We start from the raw sequence: 24041 nt of genomic DNA on the forward strand, positions 1-24041 counted from the left end.
TATAAAACTATACTTTTAACTTACTTCATAAAGTGTTAAGTAAATAGTATTATCATAATTCCTCTTTACTAAATTATTAATAATCAAATTTTTAAAATACTAACAAAAATTTTAATATGATTTTTAAAAATACTTATCACAACCATTATCTTGAGAATAACAAAGAAAAAAAGACACAAACCTGGGTGGCCTTTTCCAACTGCAATTTAAGATCTGTTAGTTCCATATTTGTATCATGTAGCTGTGCCTTCAGCTTTTCATTTTCAGCTAAAATTTGTTCATAAAGCTGTCAAAATTAGGAGAGAAGAATGAATTTTCTGCTCTCTTAATATTTTAAGGAGGAATTCTAAATAGTTCATAATATTAAAACTGAAAGATTAATGAAACATGCACTATCAAGAATATATATATTAATAATGTTTTGTAGTTGCAAGGTAGAGACTGATAGTTGTGTCAGCTGTTGTAGTCCAGGAAGTACACACAAATTATCCCAGCATTTAAAATGTGAAACTTTACGCAAACAAATTGGACTTTGCAGCTTCTCTTAAAACGATTCAGTTATCAAATGATTCAGTTATCTGATAAAGTGGGACCATGTATCTATCTACACAGCAGCTATAGCCAAGGAGTCACTGTGATGCTTATTTGGAGAACATGAGCTTTTCTGCCTATCATTTCCTCTTGAATTTCCAAAAATGAAATAGTGGCATTCATCACATTACTTTCATCACTTATGGTAAAGTTAAAAGCTAAGGGAAGTATTTCTTACATATTATAATCTAGGACACCCCTTTTCTGATGATACTGTCCTATTTGCCACACTTGACTCTAACTCCCCTGACCTTCCATACTACTGTCATGGTAATTCTTGTAAGCAACTCTTATCTGGGATGTTCTAATAACAGAATTTTTCCCTGTTCTTCTGTTGTTTTACATAAAGTAGCATGTACTTTTTTTAATTTTAAAGAGAATAAAAAACCAAAAACCAGAAAACAATAAAAACCACACAAAATTTCAGAACAAGATGACCGGAAATTAACAATGGTTATTATATTACATATTGTTATCTTCAAAGTAGCTGCTCAGATTACCAGATATAGGCATGTAAGACTGATCAAACAATATAAACAGTGACTGTTTCTTTCAATAAACAGAAATCAGTAGCACAGCTAGCTTACTAGCTAGCTTTTAAAAGCCCATCTCTCTCTCTCTTCTCTCTCTCTCATACATACACACACACATATATATCTATATATCTATATATCTCCCACTTTTTCACATGCCAGGTGTTCTTGTCAATCCCCACAAATTGAAGACACCTGAATAGCTTCCCAATTTTTTTCACATATGGGTATCTTTAAAGTGTCTGTAAAAGGAACTACAGGCTGTGGTTCCAGTATTCACCAAAACTTCAATTACTGCAATGCACTGTATACCCGTCTGGCACCAGGTCTATGTGCTTTAAGCTAAATCCACCTAGAACATCTTTCTGTTCCACTTTTGGCAGCTCATAATTAATCACCCTTTTGGTGTTAGCTAAAGCCTTACTTTTTTAGAAAATATATTCACAGGAACCATCACTTTCTTTTGTTATTTACTTTCATGAAATTGTATCTTTATAATGTTAAAATTATAATACATTAGTTTGCTAAAGCTTGTTTTTCCCACTACATGGAAGATGCTCATGAGACCAGGACAATACATCCATCTTCACTTGTTCATGAATACAATCTCATAAGGCAACGCATTTCAGTACCTTATTCTATACTCAGTAAATACCTGTGGTGCAAGATGAGTCCCTCCCTTCCAGTTACTGACCTAGCTAATCGGAAACATTACAATTCAAATAGTTGCCAGATGTCAAGAGAAACATAAAAATGCTACACCCCTTTTCAGCAAACTTCAATATTATAAACTCACAATGCAATTTTTAAAAAAATTATTATTTAAGACCTTTATTATCAGGGGCTTGCAGTTTGCTGACTTTTTGAAAAAATCAAGTTGTAAACTTTTATTACAAATTAAAAATGAATGGACAGGACATCATGTCTGTATCTTGTACTATGAATGACCACTACAAAGACAACAATATGCAATGTATTAATTATTAAAACTGTCTTACTAATCGGTTTTGAAACTATTTCACTGCTATTTCTCAATAAATTTAAAAAAATTAAAAATGAAGCACATTTGTTTTTTTTTTGGTGGGACCGGGGATTGAACTCAGGCCCTCGCGCTTGACATGGAAGTGCTTATTAACCTGAGCCATCTCCCCAGCCCAAAAATAAAGTTCTTAAAAATCTCAACTTGATCAGATATGAAAACAATTTAAAACCTTTAAAGGTGTATTGAGAAAAACCAGGTTTTAAAAAACACGTTTGTCATTACCAAAAAGAGGCGTCTTTAGGTAAAAATAATAAAACCCCATGCTGCACAGATAATGCAGACAGTTCTAGTTATCTGGTCAATGGACAAAAAGCTAGCACTTAAGGTCTTCAGTTCCAATCTTTGTTCAGTTCTTATTGCTGGAATTTTCTATTCATTTCTTTCTTGCTGGATGACTAAACCCATGATGGTAGTAGAGATGTTAAGCTAGCGGTTACTCAGCCCCGCCCTGCTCAGCCTCTGGAGCAGGGAATTCTCAGCTGGTGGATCGGCTGCTTCTTTCTCTTTGCCATCTTGTGGTTTAGGGTTTTCTGGGCTTCTGCGTCGGTAATTGCCAGGGTACTGGTGTTGAGGTGGCTGCTGACCTTGGGTCTCCTTGATTTTCCTATCTTCTTCATTGCCATCCTCTCTAGGCTGTCTGGGGAGGAGGGCCCCTGCGGAATCATGATCCATAGCCTCGATATATATTCTGTCTCCCTTGTCTACCTCGTTCTCCTGCACCCTGGTTGTCAGCACCCTCCAGCATTTCTCCTTGCACAGGAGAGTAGGAATACTGTGGTCAACGCCCACCGGGTCTCCACATGTAGTAAGGTGGGCACCTTTGCCTGCGGTAGGGCCAGCTTGGCTGGGCCTGGCCTTCAGAAGCACTTTCCGATCCCCCAATTCTTTTCCCCACTCTCGCTATTCTGGTAATTCTGCTAGTAATTGCATGGAGGATCCCTACTACATGGATAGCATCTATGATGGTTACAGTCTGCTGTGTATTTACTGCCTGCAGCTGGAGCTCCACCAGGGCCTGTATTCGCTGCCTGCTGCGCCCTCTTCTCCTTCAACAACACCAAACTCGACAGTCTCTCCATCCCCTACACTACGAAAGTCCTTCCCAGGGTTGTTCTTCTTTATGGCAGTCTGGTGTACAAATACATCTTCCTTGGTGTCATTCCTGTTGATGAAGCCGTATCTATTTCTTACATTGAACCATTTTGCTGTTCCCAAAATCTTCATTGCGATGAACTTCTGGTCCCCACAGGCAGGTAAGTGCCTGCCCTGCTGCCCTGCAATGCTGCCCACATTACCCTGCTTGGTGTTCGCAGCACTGAGCGCGGGGGATGGCAGGTAGCTGCTGGGTCTCGGCCTCGCTGCTCAGGGTTGTGGTGATGGTGACTGGGGCCGGCTCCGGCTCCTTTCAGAGTGTGATGGTAACCAGGCCGGTGGAGGCACTGGGGCTGCTCAGGGCTCTGCTCTCAGCTCCCTGTTACCGCTACCGATTGATCAATCGATTGATTGAACTGAAAAGTTGAGGAGGAATGTTTTTTTGGACTGGCTCAGGCTGCCCTAACGGTAGGTCTGGGGATTGAACCGCAGTATCCTATACTGCACCGGAGTGCGTTTGCATAAGCAGGCATTTAAACAATGGAGCTAACCTGCAGGCCCCTCACGATGAAAAGATTAATAATACTCAGTTGGCAGTGTTTCTAGGATTTCTTAATTACTATACTTTCATCCTTAATCTTTAATAGCACCTGAGTTATCATAGGTTTTTCAATTACTTAGGAAAACTATACTGAACTTTAAAAAGCTACATTTGCTTCTGCCTTCTATTAACAAAGAAAAAAATGTGTGTAATGTCACACATACAACTGAACACTCCCTTTTAGTTCAATCACACTAATAAACTGAAACATTTAAATCTGCAAAGTCTCAATTACTTTTCCTTTTAAAACAGGTATTCACATTCTATACATTATTTCTCAAAAATTAAATATGCAAATGAATTTCAAGATACTGATCTCCTTGTGAGCTCATCAAAATAAAGTAACCCAACACAAAAGATAAGACTAAATGTAACTGAATGATCCAAGTACCTTTTTAAAGTCTGTAGAATCGTCCTTTTCTAGCCTGCTACTATAAGGTTTTCTTTCTTCTAAATAACTGTATGATCCAGAGCGACCCGGCAAGGTATCACACCGATCACTAGTTGATGTAGAAGTGGTGTCATATCTTCAAAAGATGAGTTTAAATCAAAAGCTTTATTACAGGCTTCCACAAATTACATTTATACATACTGTAGTATATATTTACTTGACAACCAAAACAATAACAGTATCCCTTACTTGTTATCTAATCAATTTTTGTGATACATAACAAATGGGAAATTAATTTTAACACTGACTTTCACAGTATGAAGAGATTCAAAATTTCTTTAGTTTCATATTATGATACATTATTTTAAGTTTTAAATTACATATTATTTTCTCACATTTTTACAACTCTGATATGAGAAACTGGATGATTATAAAGGATGGCATATTATCATTTAACTGGTAGCACCTTTTCTTTTTTCAGTAGTATACAGTGGTGTTTTATAATTAGTGCCATTTTAGACTTCGCTGAAATACAGAATATCCAAAATGTTAGTGGGCTGGTCCTAAGCAGGAAGAATTTTTTTTAGTTAATTATTTTTATTTAAAAAAAATCTGTGGCCAGCCCAGCCCAGCCTGGGGGTGGGGCCTGCGGAGCATGGGATGCTGAGGATCGAATCACGGGTCCCTGTGCTTGTGTAAGCTTGCCTAAGCAGGTGCTTTAGACTGCTGAGCTATCTTGCCAGCAGCTACAGGAAGACTCTTTCTTATTTGTAAATGTGAATTATTTTTTCTATCTGGTTCTGAATTTAGGTTACTATTTTTGGAAAATGCTTGGCTCTGTATGTCAATTCAACAGAATCATTAGTACTGTATATAGATATATTCTTCATCTTACAGGGCTTTGGTTAACAACTATGAATAAGAGAAATTCACTTTTCTTTATCTAAAGAGCTAAGGTAAAAGATGCTGAATACTTGATCAAGTAAATTTCTGACCAAATATGGATAGAATCAGTCCCTGATGTTAATGAGACACTCAATGATAGAATAGCTTAGAAAACTGGAAAAAGTATCACTGTTATAGAGATTTGGGAACAAATTTTCTTCTTTAATAGTAATCTAAATTTCTATAGGCTTTTATAATACAGTAATTCTAAAAATGTACAAAATCCATTAATACTTAGCAAAATTTTAGTAAAGAAAAAAGAAAAATAATCAGTAAAAAAAAAAAGTGAAACATACCTAGAAATGGAATCCGTCTAGAAAGAAAAGACATAATAAATGTTATGCTGCCATTAAGCTATTAACTGATAAGCTGATCAAGTAAACTTAATGTAACATTACTCATGTTTCTTACCATGAACTTGCCGCTAGACATGCCAGTTCCATTGAGCAGTTTTGTAACAATGGTAATACAAGTGGGTCTAATCACTTCTATTGTTCTTTTTACTAATAAAGACAATAAAAAGCTACATGATGAGACAGTCATGCATGTACCATTGGTGGTTCCAGCTGCAGTGAGATATAGGAATTATGGCCCTGCCATGAACATGTTAAACTAACTGATCTATTCCCTATGTATGCTTTTACTTTATTGTGGCTATTAAAAAAACTGTAGAATTCTGAATCAATGTAGTTTAAAAAAATGTATAGTACTAAATACTTGGAAATTCATCATTTGACTTCCTATTATTTTTTAATCAGAAGAAATGATAGACTAAGAAATATATCCAATACTTACACTCAGTAATGCAGGAGTGATGTATTTCTATTAAGAAATGTCAAGTTTACCATGTGATATCGCAGAGCAGCCACTTATAGTCATTTTTGTTTTTGAGGCATTAAAAGGAAAATGAATAGCTATTTTATGCAGGACAGTTAACATACATGTTGTTTAAATTTTACTTTGGAAATCTAGCTATACATTTCTTCATGGTTTAGCAATGGGGGGGTAGAGGAAATGAAGATTCTTTAAGTTAATTTCTCAAGCAATTGGTATGCTTGAGAAATTCCTAAATAATAAAAAATAAATAAAATGATTAATAGGATAAAATAGTCTTATGTAAGGTAGCTATTCAGAAATAGTTAATTTTCTGAATTTAGATATTTGTAATTTTCCATTTATTTATCTCTAAATGGACTGTAAAGTTACTAACTTCCTTAAGGACTGTTTAGTCTATTTCAGATTTAAAATGTTTTATTAAAGTCTGTATAAATTTCCTTTGTAAAAATTTGTCTTGCCCCTTCCCCTTGCATTTTTTTATCAATATTTTCTTTTACTATTTTTTAGTTTTATAATAATTAAAAATAAAAAAAATAAACTTGAAATTTCAGTAAAATATTTAGACATGAACATATGTATAAAGCTAATAAAAACACATTTCAGGTTTGTACTTTTTTACTGATTTAAATTTTAAAAAGTAAATGAAAATTCTAGCAGTTATAGAAATTATTCAAATTTTGTGATACCAGTGATTATTTAAACATTTTAAAAACAGGGTAGGGCCAGCGAGGTAGTTCAGTGGTCTAGGCGCCTGCTTGGCAAGTGCAGAGTTGATCTCTGGCACCACGCACTAAGCTGGCCTGCCCTGGGCCCACTGAGCCACCGGCATGGGGCGTGGTGGCGCACATCTGTAAGCCCAGCTCTGGGGAGGCTGAAAATAGGAGGATCACTATGAGTGTGAGCTGCATACTGAGACCCTGCACCAAATACATAAAAATTAAAAAAAAAATGTAAAAACATTTAATAAAATTTACTATTTAAACTATTTTAACTATACAGTTAATATTAACTACATTCACATTTTTGTGCAGCAAATTCCTAGAATTATTTAATCTTGAAAAACTAAACAATACTCAAAAACAAACTATTCTTTCATCAGTACTACCAACTACAACTGTTTGTTTTTGAGCTTTGACTTATTTAGATAACTGAGTAGATTGAATGAATCATACTGTGTTTCTCCTTTTGTGTTTTATTTATTTCACTTACCACATCCTTGTTTTCTATATTTTACAATTTTTTTTGTGGAACCGGGGATTGAACTCAGGCCCTCGCACTTGCCAGGGAAGTGCTTATTCCACTGAGCCATCTCCCCCCGGCCCTATATTTTACATTTTTTCCAATACATGTTTAAAAAAATTTTTGATTATACTGTAAGCTTATATAGAAATATATATAGTTCTACTAATCCTCATATGCCTACCCCCCAGACAACCACTATTAACCTTTTTTTAATCCAAAGCATCTATGTGAATACACAAAATATGGTGTGGTACCTTGGTTCACAGACTTCCTTTATTCTGTGATTTTGGGCAAAGATGGCCAGGTTTGTGTTTGTGTGGGAAAGATGGTCATTTTGTCACCTGATGGAATTTGCAAACAAAAGCATTCATGAACTGAGATACCACTGTACTGATCTATCCACATATATTTTATGTAATTTATTCCCTATCAACAGAAATTTAGTGTCTTGATTAAACTGTATAGAATTACCATTATGAGGTAATAGCAACACTATTTTAGAAAATGCTTGTAAGAATTTTGTTGCTTCCATCTTCCCACAGAGAAGCAGGGGTTGATGTTACTAGTTTTTGAAAGAGAGAAGCATACTTAGTGGGGGAAAGCTCTATTTTAATCTGCTAAGTAAGACCCTGGGTTAGCACCTTAACTTCACTGTAGTTGGTGACATGACACACAGCTCATATTGATAGAAAAATAGCTACAAGAGTTCATTGGTGTGACTTATGTGGTTAAAACCAACCATAATCCCATTTCTATGAGGTAAATTAACTTGAGGATGAGGCTTATAGACAACTATGAGTACAATAAATTATCTTTGTTTAATCCAGCTTGAGTCTTGGCATTTTTGTTCTTTAACTGAAAGAATGGTAGCATGAATCAAGATCTAAAGAATCTTTTATTTAAAATTAAAAACAAGCAAACAAACCTTAAACTGTTGGGAACTAAGAACATTTTTCTTCTTAGATACAACGTCCTAGTTAACTTTAATGTATCTTTGGTATAATTTTTATAATCAAATTTAAACTTAACACATGCTTCAGAGTTACAACTTCGATGCCTGAACTCTTCTCCCTCCCACTGAGGCCTGGGGTGAGATAGATTCTGTGGTAAAGACAGTGGGAAAGCAGTGTCACCTTGGGATGCTCTTATTAATTCTTTCATCTTGTTATCTGTTCATTTAGATGGGAATTCATAAGGTACAAAAGGGAAAGAAAGATGATGAATAAACCAGCTGACAGAATAGGGAAGAGACATATGGTAGGTACACTGGGGGAATATGAATAATTGACAGGCAAAAACGTCTGACATGTGCCTTCCAGCCTCAACCACTGATAGTACATGCATGACTGTCCCCTCTATTAAAAAAAGAAAAAAAAAAAAAAAAAACACCTAATAAAAGCAATTAGATCCGTTTGTACCACCAGCAGCATAAGCAACTCACTGGAAATATACCACTGATGGTTCAAGCTACCTGGCAGCAAGACATGCCAATTATGATCCAATCGTAACCATGTTAAGTGATACAGCTTTTGCTCTGCAATAATTTATCCTCAATACTTATTCATTATAACAAAAACAATTTCATGTGGGCTGGGGAGACAGCTCAGTGGTATAATCGCCTGCCTGGTTTGTGCACGGTCCTGAGTTCAATTCCCAGTTCATTCCTTAATTTGTCTGTCTAGGCATACTTAGCTCTTGAAGTACCTGTTCAGTCACCCTAACACAGGTAGCCTGCTTTTGGTCACTTACACTTTCTTGCTGTTAGTTTTCATGGTTTGATTAAGAAATCCCAAGTCAAAATGAAGATAGCATTAACACGGCCAGAATGCTATTTCAGGCTTGATAGTGGTGACTCACACTGCACCAATCCTTTTTCACATAGCTCCAATCCTATGTGAAAAAGAGCTCCTCTCTCTGGCCAACCAAACGACAGGTTAGGAAAGAAAGGCAAAGGGGAATAAACTTTTACTGCTACCTGCACAACTATACATCAATGCAAATTGCCTTAATTCCTTTGACAGTGCAAAGGAGAAAAGAATGTCTTTTTCAGGAGACTATGATTAGGAATATAAAATAAGTCTCACAGACTCTAAATTTCATTAAAGGCCTTCTTTCTCTAGACCATACTTAAAACTTTGCCTCTATGGGAATAAAATCTGAGCTTACTACTTCTAGATTTCTACCACCTAGTCTCCTTTAGGTATTTTCCTTCCAAGGATGCTAGTCAACATTTTCGCTTTTTCTTTTCAATTCTATAAAGATGAAATAATCAATTACATGTATTTGGAGTATACTCTAATGAATTTTTTTTTTTTTTTTTTAATGAATTCAGAACAGGGTCTACAGGGTGAATGGGGTCTCACTATGTATATTGGACTCATAGTGATTATCCTGCTTTCAGCCTCCCAAGTGCTGGGATTACAGGCATGTGCCACTGCTCCCAGTCTCAGTCACCATCTCAGCATGCCCCGGGGGTGGGGCTGGCTTAGCACGCCAGGATCAAACCCCAGCTGCTTTGCTGCCAAAGCAGGCACTTTAGTCCTCTGAGCTATCTGGCCGGCCCTCCTGATGAGTTTTTGCTTTTATTGTATTTCCATAAAACTACCAGTACAATAAAAAATCTAGAATATTTCTATCTTGTAAAATGTTATCTATCCCTATTTTGTTCTTCTGTCCTTTATCATTTATCCTCACAAGTAGGCTTAAGATGTATAATAACTATTTTGTGTAAGTTAGTACAATTAAACAATAAAAAGTAATCTTTAAAATTACTATTGTTCAGTATAAAATGTTACTTACCTGAGTTTCTTTTTTATTGGAACTCTCTTCTGTATCTGATTGTTGTTCTTGCTCATTTTCATCACTCTAAAACAGATTGTCAATTTATTTTAGAAAAGACACATTTCAAACAGTTGATTTTTAGGAACTTTAGGGCTTTTTTCATTTAAAATGACTTGAGAAAAAGTATTTTTTTTAAATGTTCAAAAAAAAAGTTTTTTTTTTTTTTAAAAAAAGTTTTTTACGTGCAAGTTTTCTACCTTATTAGAACAAAGCCTATTCTGTTGGCCTAGCAAATCTAAAGAGGCTTAGTGTATAGGTGATGATAACTTATCTAACATGTGGTACAAGAAATACATGAATACTGAAAACTAAAAAAATAAGTTTAACATGAGAAGATATTCTACTATACACTATGATACTGTATATACTTCAAAGTCAATGGAAACACTTTTTTTGTCTCTATTATAATAAAGCAGCAAAAAACAATTTCAAGTTAAAAAGCCAAATTTGCTGAAACTTGGCCAAACTTTAGCAACAGTCCTATTATATTTAGGTGAAATCCTCTGTAGAAATTGCTAAGCACTTAGAGTACATGGGATAGAAAATTAGGACACATCTAGAATCCTAGCCTATGAGAATACTCTACTAAAAGGCCTTAAAAATATCAACAAGCTTTAAATGGTTCAAGAATAGAAAAGAAAAGCTTGTGTTCCAATATCTGGCTTAAGGTCACTGTTGAACTACTAAGGGTTTTAAACTAAGTAAATCTAGTTTAGTATTAGTACAGTTATTTTTACTGTGTGACTTAAACTATTTTAACTTTTTGAGCCATTGTTATCCATAAGCTGAGGAGGAAACTACAGTATTTTGTTCTATGGAATAGAAAGACTTTGTACAAGATAACAGTTTGCTACCTAGCAACAATGTTATGGAAGTTAAATTGCAAAAAGGAACTTAACACTAAAATAGAGCTACCCAGCTACATACCGTTTCTTTCACTAAGCCCTTTGTTCCTTTTGTATGTTTTTTGTTATACGTTTAAACATGAGGTATTTTATCTTTTTGTTACAGTCCTGTGTCTTTTTTTTTTTTTGGCGGAACCAAGGATTGAACTCGGGCCTTTGCACTTGCCAGGCAAGCGCTTATTCTACTGAGCTGTCTCCCTGGCCCCTTCAGTCCTGTGTCTTGATGGCTCAGTTAGTGACTTAAACTAAAAACATGGATGTTCTACTATGGATCTAAGGAAGGATCTTTACAATGCTTGTCAAATGCACAATTTCATAAGGTGGATTTCTGAATGAAGATTTGGTTAGAATAAAACAAAAAATTTGTAACAACAACTTTGCCTATGAAATTCCCAACACATGAGTTATCAATAATTTTAAGCAGCAAGACCTACTAAACATTAGGATGTGAAGTCTAAAGTTTTATTTTACTAACACTTTGTCCAAAAAATAATGAACCTGAGTCTGATTAATCCCACTACCAGTTTACAGAAAACATTAAAAAAGGGAATGTGTTAACCATCCTTCATAGGAATAACTTAGTTCCTCTAAAAATAATTGCAAAAAAATTAGATGAAAGGAGAACCTTACTGATTGAGGGATTTCAAAGAAATAACCAATCTCAATGTATGATCCCTACTTAGATCCTAACGAGAAGCTAAAACTTGGGTAGAGGGAATTTAGCCAAAACAGTAGGTACTTGGGATAGGATCATTGTACTACTCTTTAACTTTTGTAGCCACATACAATGCTGATTCATCAAGTCTAATAAAAGGGCAGGAGGACTGCAAGTTCAAGTCCTGCCTGGGGGAATTTAGTGAGATGCAGTCTCAGAATTAAAAAAAAAAAGCTGAGGTGATAACTCAGTGGCATAAGCAGCTGTCTGGCAAACTCAAGGTCCTAAGTTTGATTCCTGGTACCAGACACACACACACACACAAACAATAATAAAATAAATAAATAAATGAAAGATGGGGCTGTAGCTAGGTAGGTAGGTAGACTAGTTCTTGCTTGGCAAGCACAGGCCCTAAGTTCGATTTTAGGTACAAAAACAAAAACAAAAACAAAAACAAAAGATTCTGGATGGCTTTGAAAATGAGGATGATTAGAATTCAAAGAAAAAGAATATGTGAGTGTCTGCATTGCTGCTTTTAGGCCAATTCCTTATGCTAGACATTTAGAAATTATGTTTCACTGTACATGGCATGCTTCAACAGGACTCTTAATTTAAAAAGGGGGAAAAAATCTAGAAGCTAAAAAAGAAAAGACCAATTATGCTTCTCTTCCCTTGTTACATGTTATTTTGAAAATTGTAATTTCATTAGCAAAACATTGTTTCTACCCAGCATTCCTCCAGAGGCAGACAATTCCCTTATGTAGATCTTACATTACTTGCGATAATGAAATCAAATGTAAAACATCTTTCTCTCAAGAAATCTCTAAGATAAACACTTTAGCCATTATAAGATAATCAGTGTATGTCTTCTAAGCAGCAGACAATTCTAATTTTTATTCTAAAACTGGGGCAGAATTCCTTCCAAATTTTAAATTCCTTTCAATGCCAAAAAACTAATAATTATTACCTATCTTTATAAAGGACTTCCATTTAACAACCAATTAAGAAAACATGATGATTTAAATAAATCATCTAAAATGTATAATAAATTATCAGTATGCGCTTTTGGAAACATTAGTTTTATGGCTTATGTCTACATTTCTCCCCAAAGCTGCATTCAGCTGCTTTGCAGAGTAGCTGATCTAATGTACGATGCTGAGATTTAGGGTGTGTGATTAGTAAATCAGTGCACTGACTCGTTTGCCATAGTTCTAGCTAGGATTAGGGGAATAAGTGCTATACCTGTCCTAGGGCAGGCAGCCTGCCAACAATATAAGAGAGAGAAGGAGTCCTGTTTCTCTTCCTTGTTACCTTCACTATCTTGTGGGAGCCATGAACTGCTCTCCTCTGTGATGGCCCTCTGTCAAGCCACCCTGTTCTACAAACCATGAGCCAAATAAACCTTTTCTCCTTTAACTTTGGGTGGCAGTTATTTTGTTTCAACAATATGAAAAGTAATTAAGACAATTAGGTATTCTATAAAGTAATTTCAGCAGGTTCTCACATCTTGTGTCCAAAAGGAAACTCCTGTAGATCTTCTTTTCTCTCTGGGTCGCCGTCGTTCTCTGATGGATTTAGGTTGTGATTTATCTTCACCTTCTTTTTCTTCTTCTTTTTTTTCTCCCTCTGTTAAGGATTATTAATACACCACAATAACAATATATCCTGACAGAATTTTAAAAACTATGTATGTGAAAACAACTCCAAATAAGCTTCCTTTGTGAAGCTTTCTAAATTTCTCCAATCAGAATTTTTGGCGTCTTACAGTGTTCCTATATTTTTTATGAATGCACATCTTTATCTCCCATTAAGATATATTGTTAAGAATCATAAAAACTAATAATCTCCCTTTTCCTAACATCTAAAATGAAAATTCTGCTCAAAAGATATATTTGTTGAACTGAAAACAATGGAATCCTGTAAGAAGGACAGGGTTCTAGTTATTAATGTATGATACAGATAGTTATGATACCTAAATCTGACCCTCTGGTGCTTAATTTTTGGCTTGCCTGGGCCAAAGTGAGTGAAGAGGAACTGTCTTGAACATGTATAATATAAGCAAAGTAGTTTATGTAAGTGCAGAACTACTTTTTTTTTGGCTAATGGCATGTGGGCCAGATTAGAGAAACCTACAACAGGCAGGAGAAACCAACCTACAACCATCTTAATGATGGGACATGTAGTAGGAATCGTATACACTTATTAGTTTCTACTACTATTACTACTACTACTTCTCCTTTCTTTCATTTTTAAGACAGAGTCTCACTATGTAGTTGAGACTGGCCTTGAACTCACTAAGTAGCCCAGGCTGGCCTCAAACTGAAGTGATCCTCCTGCCTCTGCCACCAGGCCAGGCTCGTAAGTTTCTACTTCCTTTGTCTGTCCTTATTTTAGGAAAAATACATACTTCTTTCATTTCTATCAAAAATATCTAAGATCAAACTCTTGCGGAAAATATCATTTACTAAAAACGAATCAACATAAAAATGTTACTCTTAAGATTTCTGTTTCCTCCCTGCAACAGTTGAAATGGCTTTAGGCTCATATACTATTAAGAATACTAGGGTTTTTTGGTTTTTTTTTTTTGCAGAACGGGGGATTGAACTCAGGCCCTTGCACTTGCCAGGGAAGTGTTTATTCCACTGAGCCATCTCCCTGGCCCCCTCGGGTTTTTAAGTATACTAAAAAATAGACATATGTAGAACAAAGGTGATTTTTAAATGACTACTAGCAGAGTCATGGGAAAAGACCCCCAAAAATTAAGTTTTAAGAGAAACTTAAAGCTGTTTTAGAATTAGTTTAGAATAAGCCAGGGTGAGATGATGTTTAGATTGTTTGGTTTAGTCGTCCTGGAATTGCATCTGTTTTTAACCGTAAAGATGAATAGCTTATGAATGAAGAACATCTTTTGATGAAATTAATATATGCACTGGTATCTCTATTGGAAGAACAACTCGATTGTCAACTTCAAGGAGTCAAAGTTCACCTGGTGTTAAATCTGTTGTAGGAATTACATATAAATTGAAGTATAATTCTTTGTAATCCGTGTATTCATAACTTCAGTATCCTTGATGCCCTATAGTTTTTACTGTTAATGAGGGGTTATTAACTTCATCTATTATGTAAAGGCCTAAAAATCCAATGCTATAGTGGCTATCCAGATATATACATGGGTAGAATGGCCCAGCAGGGCACCATCCAGGGGAAAGAATAACTGTTGTTACTTAGTTCCAGCCAACTGTTGAAATAAAGAATTCAGATATAGTTTTGACAATTTTTAAGCTTCTTAAGAAAGCTAAAAATCTGAATTTTATGTGAAATTTTCCTAAATTTAAACGTGGCCCATAGTTTACAAACCCTATATGGGCCTCACACACAAGAACTGAAACATCTTAATGACCAACAGAAGAAAATCTAGCTGGAAATCCAGAAAAAAAATTCTGATGCTTATTCTATATGATTACTGGTAAAAATAATGACTAATACTATGAGAGATAGCTTTTAAATATAAAATGGAATCATTTTATTTAGCATTCCTCTTTGATATGAAAAAGAAATTAATTAGACCTTTCAATAAGAAGCTGAATAAAATAAGAACTAACTAGAATCCTGATAGGAAGTTTATATTAACAGAAAGTTTTGGGCTGGGATATAGCTCAGTAGCATAAGCCTCTGCCTAGCAAGTGCAAAGTCCCGAGTTCAATCCCTGAAACTGAAAAAAGAAGTAGTAACAGGTCCATTCATGTGCCAACTATACCTAAGAAATCTTAATTTTCTTTTTCTTGAGACAGAGTCTCATTATGCAGTTCAGGCTGGTCCTATGCTCACTTTTGTAGCCCCCAAGTTGATCTCAAACTCATAGGATCCTCTGGTCTCAACCCTACCAGTGCTGAGATTACAGGTGTGTGCGACAACACCCAGTTAGAAGGATCCACACTGGAACATTGTGCCAGGTATGTGCTTATGCCTCTGAGCTATCTTCCCAACCCCAGAAATCTAATTTTCAAGAAGCATAAACATTTTTTTTTCTTAGTAAGAACATTACACATTTCCCAATCGTCTCCCCAAAATAATGGAAAAAGATGATCTGCATAAGAAGTAGTTTAAAGCCCCTGAAAAGTACTACAATAAAAGCCAATCTTAGTACTAGTTGTTCACCAGCGCATGTAAATCCCCTTTCTCATAGCAGGACATAAAGGCCTTTGTGAATTATTAGGTCACAAAGTTGTATGGATCAACTCCAGACCCCCCTCTCCCCACCGTCTGTCTAGTCTTTTTGAGACAGGGTCTCACTATACAGTTCAGGCTGGCCTTGAGCTCACTTTGTATTCGAGACCTGAACTTGCAACAGTCTGTCTTGGCCTCCTGAGTGCTGGGTTTACAGGTGCGTACCACCATGCCTGGTTTCTATTTATTTTTGTTTTCTACTTTTTTCATTTTCAGTCTCACACTCTTTCTGTTTGGGCCAAGTAAGTCATAATTTAGAATGTTATTCTTTTAGTTGCACTGTTAGGAAAAGCCAAGGAATTTCTTGAAGGCAATAGAGTGTTTTCAAAATTGCTCTTACCTCTTTCATTTTCTTTTGTTAGTCCTCTGGAGTAAGCAGAAGTTATCCCTACAAGACTGTTTGGCCTGTTCAGCTGATTTGAAGCACAGAGGGAACTGCTCATAGTGGAAAGTGAAGATGATGAAGAGGCAGAACTTGAAGTTGATACCGGTCTATATCGTGGATAAGTCTGTGAAACATTAAAATTAAAACCCACTTGAGTATTAATCAATAAAGACATACAGAATACTTCAAAATTCATTTCAATGAAAAGTAATGTTCTAATATTAAAGTAATTAAAATTTCCAGCTAAAATAATTTCATGTTTTATGTAGTTTTGTTGATAATATAAATCTCTTGTGTATTTAGAGCCACACATCAATTTATATCATTTGACCAAACTGTATTACTAACACACTATTACCTCATCATACGTTCTAGAATACTTTTGTTTATATTCATCTTCTCTAGATGCTTCTGACTCCTTCTTTTCTTCTTGTTTCTCTTTATCTTGTTTTTCTTTTTCCTCTTTTTCTTTTTCTTCGTTTTCTTGTTCTCTGGTTCTGGTAGAACGACTTCTTCCTATTGTTTTTTCAGCTTCTTGAAGATCAGTCAGTGTCACTCCCTACACACAAAAGAGGATAAATTTAATTATGAGGTACATTAACACTTGTTTCAAAATAGTATTTTAGAAACATATATTAAATATGAATGATCAAAGTCAAATATGTATGTTTTCTATTGGTTCATAGAATAAACTTTTTACCCCGCAGATTACAGTACATTAACTTTATGAAGAATCACCATGAGTGAACACAATGTTAGGTTCTGTGGAAGCTATCAATATGGATGAGGAACTGTTCCCATATTCATAAATTAACAAAATTCTATAAGAGAGAGAAATACCATGTGAACATAAAAGTTCCTAAATTCAGAGATGGGACAAAACCCAAATAGATACACTGTTTACATATTTACTATATACATTATTATTTGTATATTTTTATATTATGAATCACTCTTAAGGCTTAACAGAACCTTTAATAAAGAAATAATTTTTTATCTCTGAAGAACAGGTTAGATTTCAAGAAGTAAACAGCTCAGGAAGAGAAAAAAGAGGCCAGGTGCAGTGGTGTGTGGCTGTAATTCAAGCACTTTGGAGGCTGAGATGAGGATGGCCACAAGTTTGAAGCCAACCTAGACCACACAGTGAATTCAAGGACAGGCTAGAATATACAAAAAGACCCTGTTTCAACTCCATTAGTTCCTTTAAAAAAAAAAAAAAAGACAGATAACGAATGTTAATTTTAAGTTCAACCAACAGCTCAGTTTGAAAGCTAAATAGTACTAAGGCTCAAATAGTTGAATCTGTCTTGTAGAATTCCTGACCTGTAGGGTAGGAAAGACACAGGAAAGCATATCATGTATATGCTAAGTATAGCACCAAGGAAGAAAATGCTAATAACTAGCCTGAGAGACGTTTTCTCATATTTGCATATTAACTGATATATAACTAATAGGAGGCATATGCCTTACGCAATCCCGCCTCCAAATATTCACATAATTCTTTAATCATTATTAGATATCATAGAAGATTAATTCATTCTAACACTAATCAAATACTCCACTAGACATTAAACCAGGAAGGAATGGAGGATGAATAATAAAGCAACACAAAAGCATATAGCTAATTAATGAGCTACAACAGTAACAGTGCTACTATACACAAAGGCTATGAGGATTACCACAGCATTTTTAAAGGTTGATTCAAACTAATGCAGCAACATCTATATTGTTACAAAAATGAAAAAGGCAGTTTTTGCATATGAAGTAAATATAGATGCTTCATATAATTTTCATATAGTATATGCATATACCTGTGTTGATCTTCTAGACTGTCTTGCTTGTCTAGATCTTGCTTTTCTTTGGGATTCAGATTCTTCATCCCGAACAGGAGTGAGGTATGATCTAAAGTAATAAATAAAAAGTTATTTGGAAATATATCTGTGAAGATAAATATGAGTGTGAATGGAGCTTAAATTCATCATTTAATGAGTTTTAAGAAAAATAATCTTCACACAGTCAACCAAATAATTTTAAGAACCACACTTAGAAAAATTCAGAGAATCAAAAATTTAAAATTTTCTCTCTCTTGATAGAGGCAGAAATACTTCATTTAGCAAAACATCAATTTTTCAAAAATGGATAGAGTTAAGTAGTTTGTTTCTAACTTAGGAAAGTCCCTTTTCTTGCCTCAACAAGATCCAAAAAAGTGACAACCCAATCTCATTTAAAAAACTCATTCAATGCTAATTCTCTAGGTCTTTTTTAAACTTCTATTAAAATCTATTCGTTCTATACTTTCAATGACCCATGTCCTATTATTAAAAAGGGGGAGGTTTTGGGGGCCAGGGAGATGGCTCAGAGGAATAAGCGCTTCCCTGGCAAGTACAAGGGCCTGAGTTCAATCCCCAATTCTGCCAAAAAAAAGGGGGGGAGGTTTTAAATTCTCTATCTACAGTTTCTTAAAATTAGAATGCCAAGACTGGGCATGGTGGCATGCTCCTGTATTCCCAGTGCTTGGGAGGCTGAAAACAGGAGTCACTAGAGTTCAATCTGTGCAGTGAGACCCTATTAACCCTGTACAAAACACATTAAAAAAGAATTAAAAATTCAAATGCTAAAATATTAGGTATCAAATTCTTTTCTACATTTCTTACTGTTTAAAGTATCAAATCCTAATTACCTGCCTCCATTTTTGGCCTAATATAACAATCTTAAATGATATGTGAAATTATTTGACCAAAACTCTAGATTGTCAATGTTTTGTCTTAGTCAAATGGTTAAGAATGGATGCAATTCTGGCTATGGATACTGAGTGAGAAAGCAGCATTCTATTCATTCTTTGTCACTGTGCTTTCACTAAAAATAGTTTTGGCAGACATTAAAGTCTTGTTCACACTTTGAACAAGACTGACCAATGCAAAAGGGGTATCATGTACATAAAATAATTAAAGGGCTAAATGGAGATAAGATAAAACCATGCAATACAACTTGAAGATTTTCCTTTATGAATGAGTATTACCTAGGAAATTCAGCTGCTACCTCTATCTTATGTTACCACGTAGCACATATTTCTTCCTAGAGCACTTATAGACATCAACTATCTCTATTTTCTATGTTAAGTTTAACAAGTTTAGTTTATTACACCTGCATGTTTCTCCAATTCCCGAAGTAATGGTCTGGGAGGTTTTCTTTATTTAAATACTAGTTTTTTTTTGGAACCGGGGATTGAACTCAGGTCCTTACACTTGCCAGGGAAGTGCTTACTCCACTGAACCATCTCCCCGGCCCCCTTAAATACTAGTTTTTAAAAGGGTTCTTTTGTCTCTCTGTAATTCATTCTGCTTTTTAATCTCTCTGACACTATTCACTCAAATATAACAAAGTTCTGAATTCATGGTTTTACAATTTTTCTTTTTGTCCTTTAAAAACTTTAAATTCAAGAAATTCAGTAATATGCCTTCAATCTCCCTAGAATTTAGTTTCTGTAGAATTCTTTTCAGAGAGCTCTTCTTTCTTTTATATATCAAGGAGCTTATATTTTTTCCCACTACATCCTTGAACATTGAAATACGTGATTCTAGTATTTACCTCCTTAGATAATGCTATGAAGACAAATTTCTCACTTAAATCCTACTTGATGTAGTTCCATCAGTTAGGTCTGATTAGTTAGAATTACTTTTGGAGACCTGGCTCTCCTTGTTGCTTTCTCTACAATTACCAAGGAACTCTTTCTGGTCGAATAAGTCACGGTACTATCATATGATGAAGGACAAACTGCATTTTTCTTTTTATGTTCTTCATCATGTTTTAAGCTCCACATTGTTAGACTACTGAAAGATTATGTGCTACTGCTTCACAGTAACTCATTTATCTTGCAATGAAGTACACCTTACACCTCTTCCAACATAAGAACCTGGTAAAAGTGTTCTCTTATCAAATTTCTACTAAATTATTGGCACCGATCTAAATTTGTAACGTAACTTTGTTTCTGTGCCCCTTTAACTTGTCCTCCTGCAGTGGAGGTACGGGGGAAAAAATAAATAAAGCAATTCAGCACTTGGTCTTTTCTTGGTCTGACTTTCCTTTAACTTGTCCTCCTGCAGTGGAGGTACGGGGGAAAAATAAATAAAGCAATTCAGCACTTGGTCTTTTCTTGGTCTGACTTTCTCTTGCAATCTCAATTCAATTCTGCTATACAGTTTCACTGCGCCAACGCAGAGGCGAATGAGCACTTCTGGGAAGATCTGTTTCCCTTCCTTCCCTGACATTCCACTAAGCTTCACATTTATATTCTCATTTTTTAATGCTCACTTCTATCAATAATCTTTGAGCTTTTACTTTTGTATTTAACAGACACTTCCTATTTTTAAAACAATTACAATGATTTTGGGGGGACAAATACTTTAAAAGAAGGAAGTCATTAAGAAATCAGTACTCTTGCTAATTAAAGTTTAAAAAACATGCCAGACTGGGTCTGAACTTACGATTCCCCTGGCTCCCAGAGGACTAGGATTAGAAACACGTGCTGTAATGTCCAGCCGTTTTCCTGTTTTTTTGTTTTTTTTTTTTGGTACCGGGGATTGAACTAAGGATTTTGTACTTGTCAGGCATTGAGCTATCTCCCCAGCCTGTTTTCTTTTTGAAAATACAGCTACAAGTTGCTAGGACTGTTGAAAAACCTATTTATCACATCTAGTTTAACATGTGCAGGTCAAGGATAGAAGTTACGAGTTGAGACACTTGTAAAATCTATTCATTTAAATTTCCATATGGTATTTGCACCAAAATAGCATAAAATCTAGGGTACAAATTTGTAGTATTAAAGTATTTCCTATATTTGCTATCTACCACCTGATTTTCAGTTACTGTTATGGTTTGTGTATAGTTGCCCCCCAAAGCCTCATGCAGTCTTGGGGCAGCTTCCGGAGTTTGTGATTGATTATTGTGGGCATGGATGCTGCACCTGCCCTGGGGCAGGTAATCTGCATTACAAAGTAAGGTGGGAAGAAGCTGCTTGAGGTGTTGCTACCCTTCCTTTGCTCTCACTCTTTGCTGCTACCATGAAAGGCTGCCCTCTGCCATGTGCTGCTCTGCCTTGGAGCCAGCTGAGTATGGACGGAAACCTCTAGCAACTGTGAACTACATAAACCTTTCCTTCCTTCAATTTGGGTGTCGGGTATTTGTCCCAGCAATGAGAGAAGAGTAACTCAGACAGTTACTTTCTTCTCCCTTGGTATGCCTATGTAGAGTAGACCTCTAAGTGTAAGATGGAAAGAAGAAAATAATTTATATATTTTCTGTAGTTTTAATTCCTAAGAGGTAGTTGTCAAAAATATGGTTAAGAATATCCCCCAATCCCCAATTCCAGTGTTATCTTAAATATTGCAGTATCATTGTCAAACTGTGCTTGTTCCTCATGATTTATAGAGTATAATTTTATTCACTTTTTCTTAGGTTACTTATTCTTTTGTAAGTAACCTTAAGATTTTTTTACATTAGATTTTTCCTAATAAATCACTCAATTTTATTTCACTGACACTGGCTATTTTTTTACAATGGTTATATTTTTGTTAGTCAACCAAATTACACCTTTATTACACTGAATAACAACCTGTGTTATTTCACACTCAGCATTTTTCCTTTTAGAAAACATTTAAATGAGCAAATGGGGACTGGTTTAACCAAAGGAAAATGGTAGAAGAGAGCAGTCATACTGAAACAGTTCATAGAAACATAAGGTTATTTGTAAAACATTATTCTGAAGTTTAAAAAGACTAGCGAATAACAAGTAGGTAAATAGTGAAATAACGTGATACCGTACTCTACCAATTTATGTCCAGCACCTCCCTACCTTAAAAAAATTTAGTACATTGGAATTCTTAACTAAGAAATATAGGCATTTTTATAATAATCATGATCAACAAACAGGAAAATTCAGAAACTTGGAAATTTAAGTGTGCATAACACAGCAACTTTACACAAAACACAAAAGTGAATACTTATCTAATATCCTAAGTGTGTTGATTTCTTTTTCAGCCACATTATATTATTAAATCATCATATATACATTTTACGGCAAATTTTAACTAGATACATTTCAGTGCCACTGAAATTGTTCGTCTTTTAATTAAAAGACAAACAAGAGGCCAACGGTATATTAAAAATTGCAAACAACTATGTCATATGGAATAAAACACAAATCTTATTATTGCAAACATCACTGAAACAAGACAGAGAAAAATCTTTACAATGTAGAGCAGAGACAATGTCAACAGACACATTTTGTTTCTTATCGATAATTTGCTTTGTAAAAATATACCTCAAGTGTAAGTTTTGATCTTTAATATCTTTCATTAATTAGAACTAGTTCTGAAAGTCAAACTCAATTCTCTCCAAAAGCTGCAAGAAATCACTGAACGGAAAAAGAGAGAGAAAAAAAAAAAAATCACTGAATGGGAAGCACAGTTCAGTGGGGAGGGCTACATCCCCAGCACTATCTATCCCGCACAGAAATTCTGAGAAGTATTCATTAGGCTGTTACTGAAATGGAAAAATTCTTTAATGCATGGGATGCTGGACATAGGATTTTAGAAGTTGAAATATGTACATAAAACATCTTTTTTTTAATAGAAGAAACTATAACTTGGAAATAATTCTAATTTCAAGGATCAAGGATCAAGATACAGCAAAAGGCTGAAATGTAGCATTAATTCCACGACCTAAAAAAATCAAAGCCTGCATTCTTATTCTGAATACTTTGACCAGTTAATGGGTTATTTTGATGTTTGATGTGTACAGTCCTTTAATTTCTGCTGCCTATATTGTCTTGTTGAAAGCATCACAAAAACCTAGAACATTTAAATTTATAGAAAAATAAAATAATTAAAACAATATGAACTACTGGCATTCTACTCACAAAGTGCTAACCACTTGCAATGATGTTATGAACCTATCTCAAAAATTCACTACTGAAATTTAAATCCAACATATAAAGAGCAAAATAAAAAACAGGTAATAGGAAATAGGAAGAGCTTTCCAAATGGAAAGGGGAAACACATACCAGCTCCCCACAAGGAATCAAATCATGTACTACAAATTATACTAATTAAAAAAACTCTGAAAAAAATAATTTTCACATTTTTCATAAAAGACACTAACAAAAAATAGATGCAATGATAAAATATTTTAAGAACTTATTTTTCATATATTCAAACACATTCATTATCTACTATAGCATTTTGATAGACACTGTGGAAATAGAACTCCATATAACACTATCTGACAGAAAGTTAATCAAGTCAGTATTTTCGTAAGGAAAACACTGTATATAGCTCATTTAATTTTGCAAGAATAAAGTCTTTGAGTCTGTTTCTTTCTGTAAAAATATCCCAAAAGATAATGAGCAAGCACTTTCTATATCATTTCGTATTAATAGTTGCAGATGTAAGCAGTGCTATTAACACATAATAAATTCATAATGTTCTTTAAAAAATTCAATTAGTGTTTTCTATGTACTAGAACTAAAACTAAGTAATATACAAGCTACATCTGAATTATCTAGTATGCTCATATGTTTCAACCAAAGAATTCCCCTTCTTTTTCCATCTGTCTTTGTAGAGCTAGGGTCAAACTCAAGCCTCGCATATGCCAGGTAAAAGTACGCTAACCCAGGTATACCCCCCGTCTAAGAAACTTAAAATGAAGCTTTCAAAAACTGTTTAACATCAATCAAATTTCTTTCTTTTTTTTTTTTT

General features: G+C 34.8%; 1 protein-coding gene across 8 annotated transcripts in view; it reads right to left on the reverse strand.

The window, feature by feature from the left end:
• Ppp1r12a (protein phosphatase 1 regulatory subunit 12A) overlaps nucleotides 1–24041 on the reverse strand; it is a 150140-nt gene that overhangs the window by 11259 nt on the left and 114840 nt on the right. For all 8 annotated transcript variants that reach the window (XM_023716171.1, XM_023716169.1, XM_023716164.1 and 5 more), the window contains 8 exons: nucleotides 18099–18189; nucleotides 16646–16846; nucleotides 16243–16411; nucleotides 13180–13301; nucleotides 10074–10139; nucleotides 5492–5508; nucleotides 4251–4386; nucleotides 182–286 (listed from right to left, as the gene is read on the reverse strand). In XM_023716171.1, the coding sequence (XP_023571939.1) occupies nucleotides 182–286; nucleotides 4251–4386; nucleotides 5492–5508; nucleotides 10074–10139; nucleotides 13180–13301; nucleotides 16243–16411; nucleotides 16646–16846; nucleotides 18099–18189 (907 nt within the window). The remainder of the gene's footprint in view (nucleotides 1–181; nucleotides 287–4250; nucleotides 4387–5491; nucleotides 5509–10073; nucleotides 10140–13179; nucleotides 13302–16242; nucleotides 16412–16645; nucleotides 16847–18098; nucleotides 18190–24041) is intronic.

The sequence above is a fragment of the Octodon degus genome, unplaced genomic scaffold (assembly GCF_000260255.1).
Source record: "Octodon degus isolate 3935 unplaced genomic scaffold, OctDeg1.0 scaffold00004, whole genome shotgun sequence".
Taxonomy (NCBI): domain Eukaryota; kingdom Metazoa; phylum Chordata; class Mammalia; order Rodentia; family Octodontidae; genus Octodon; species Octodon degus.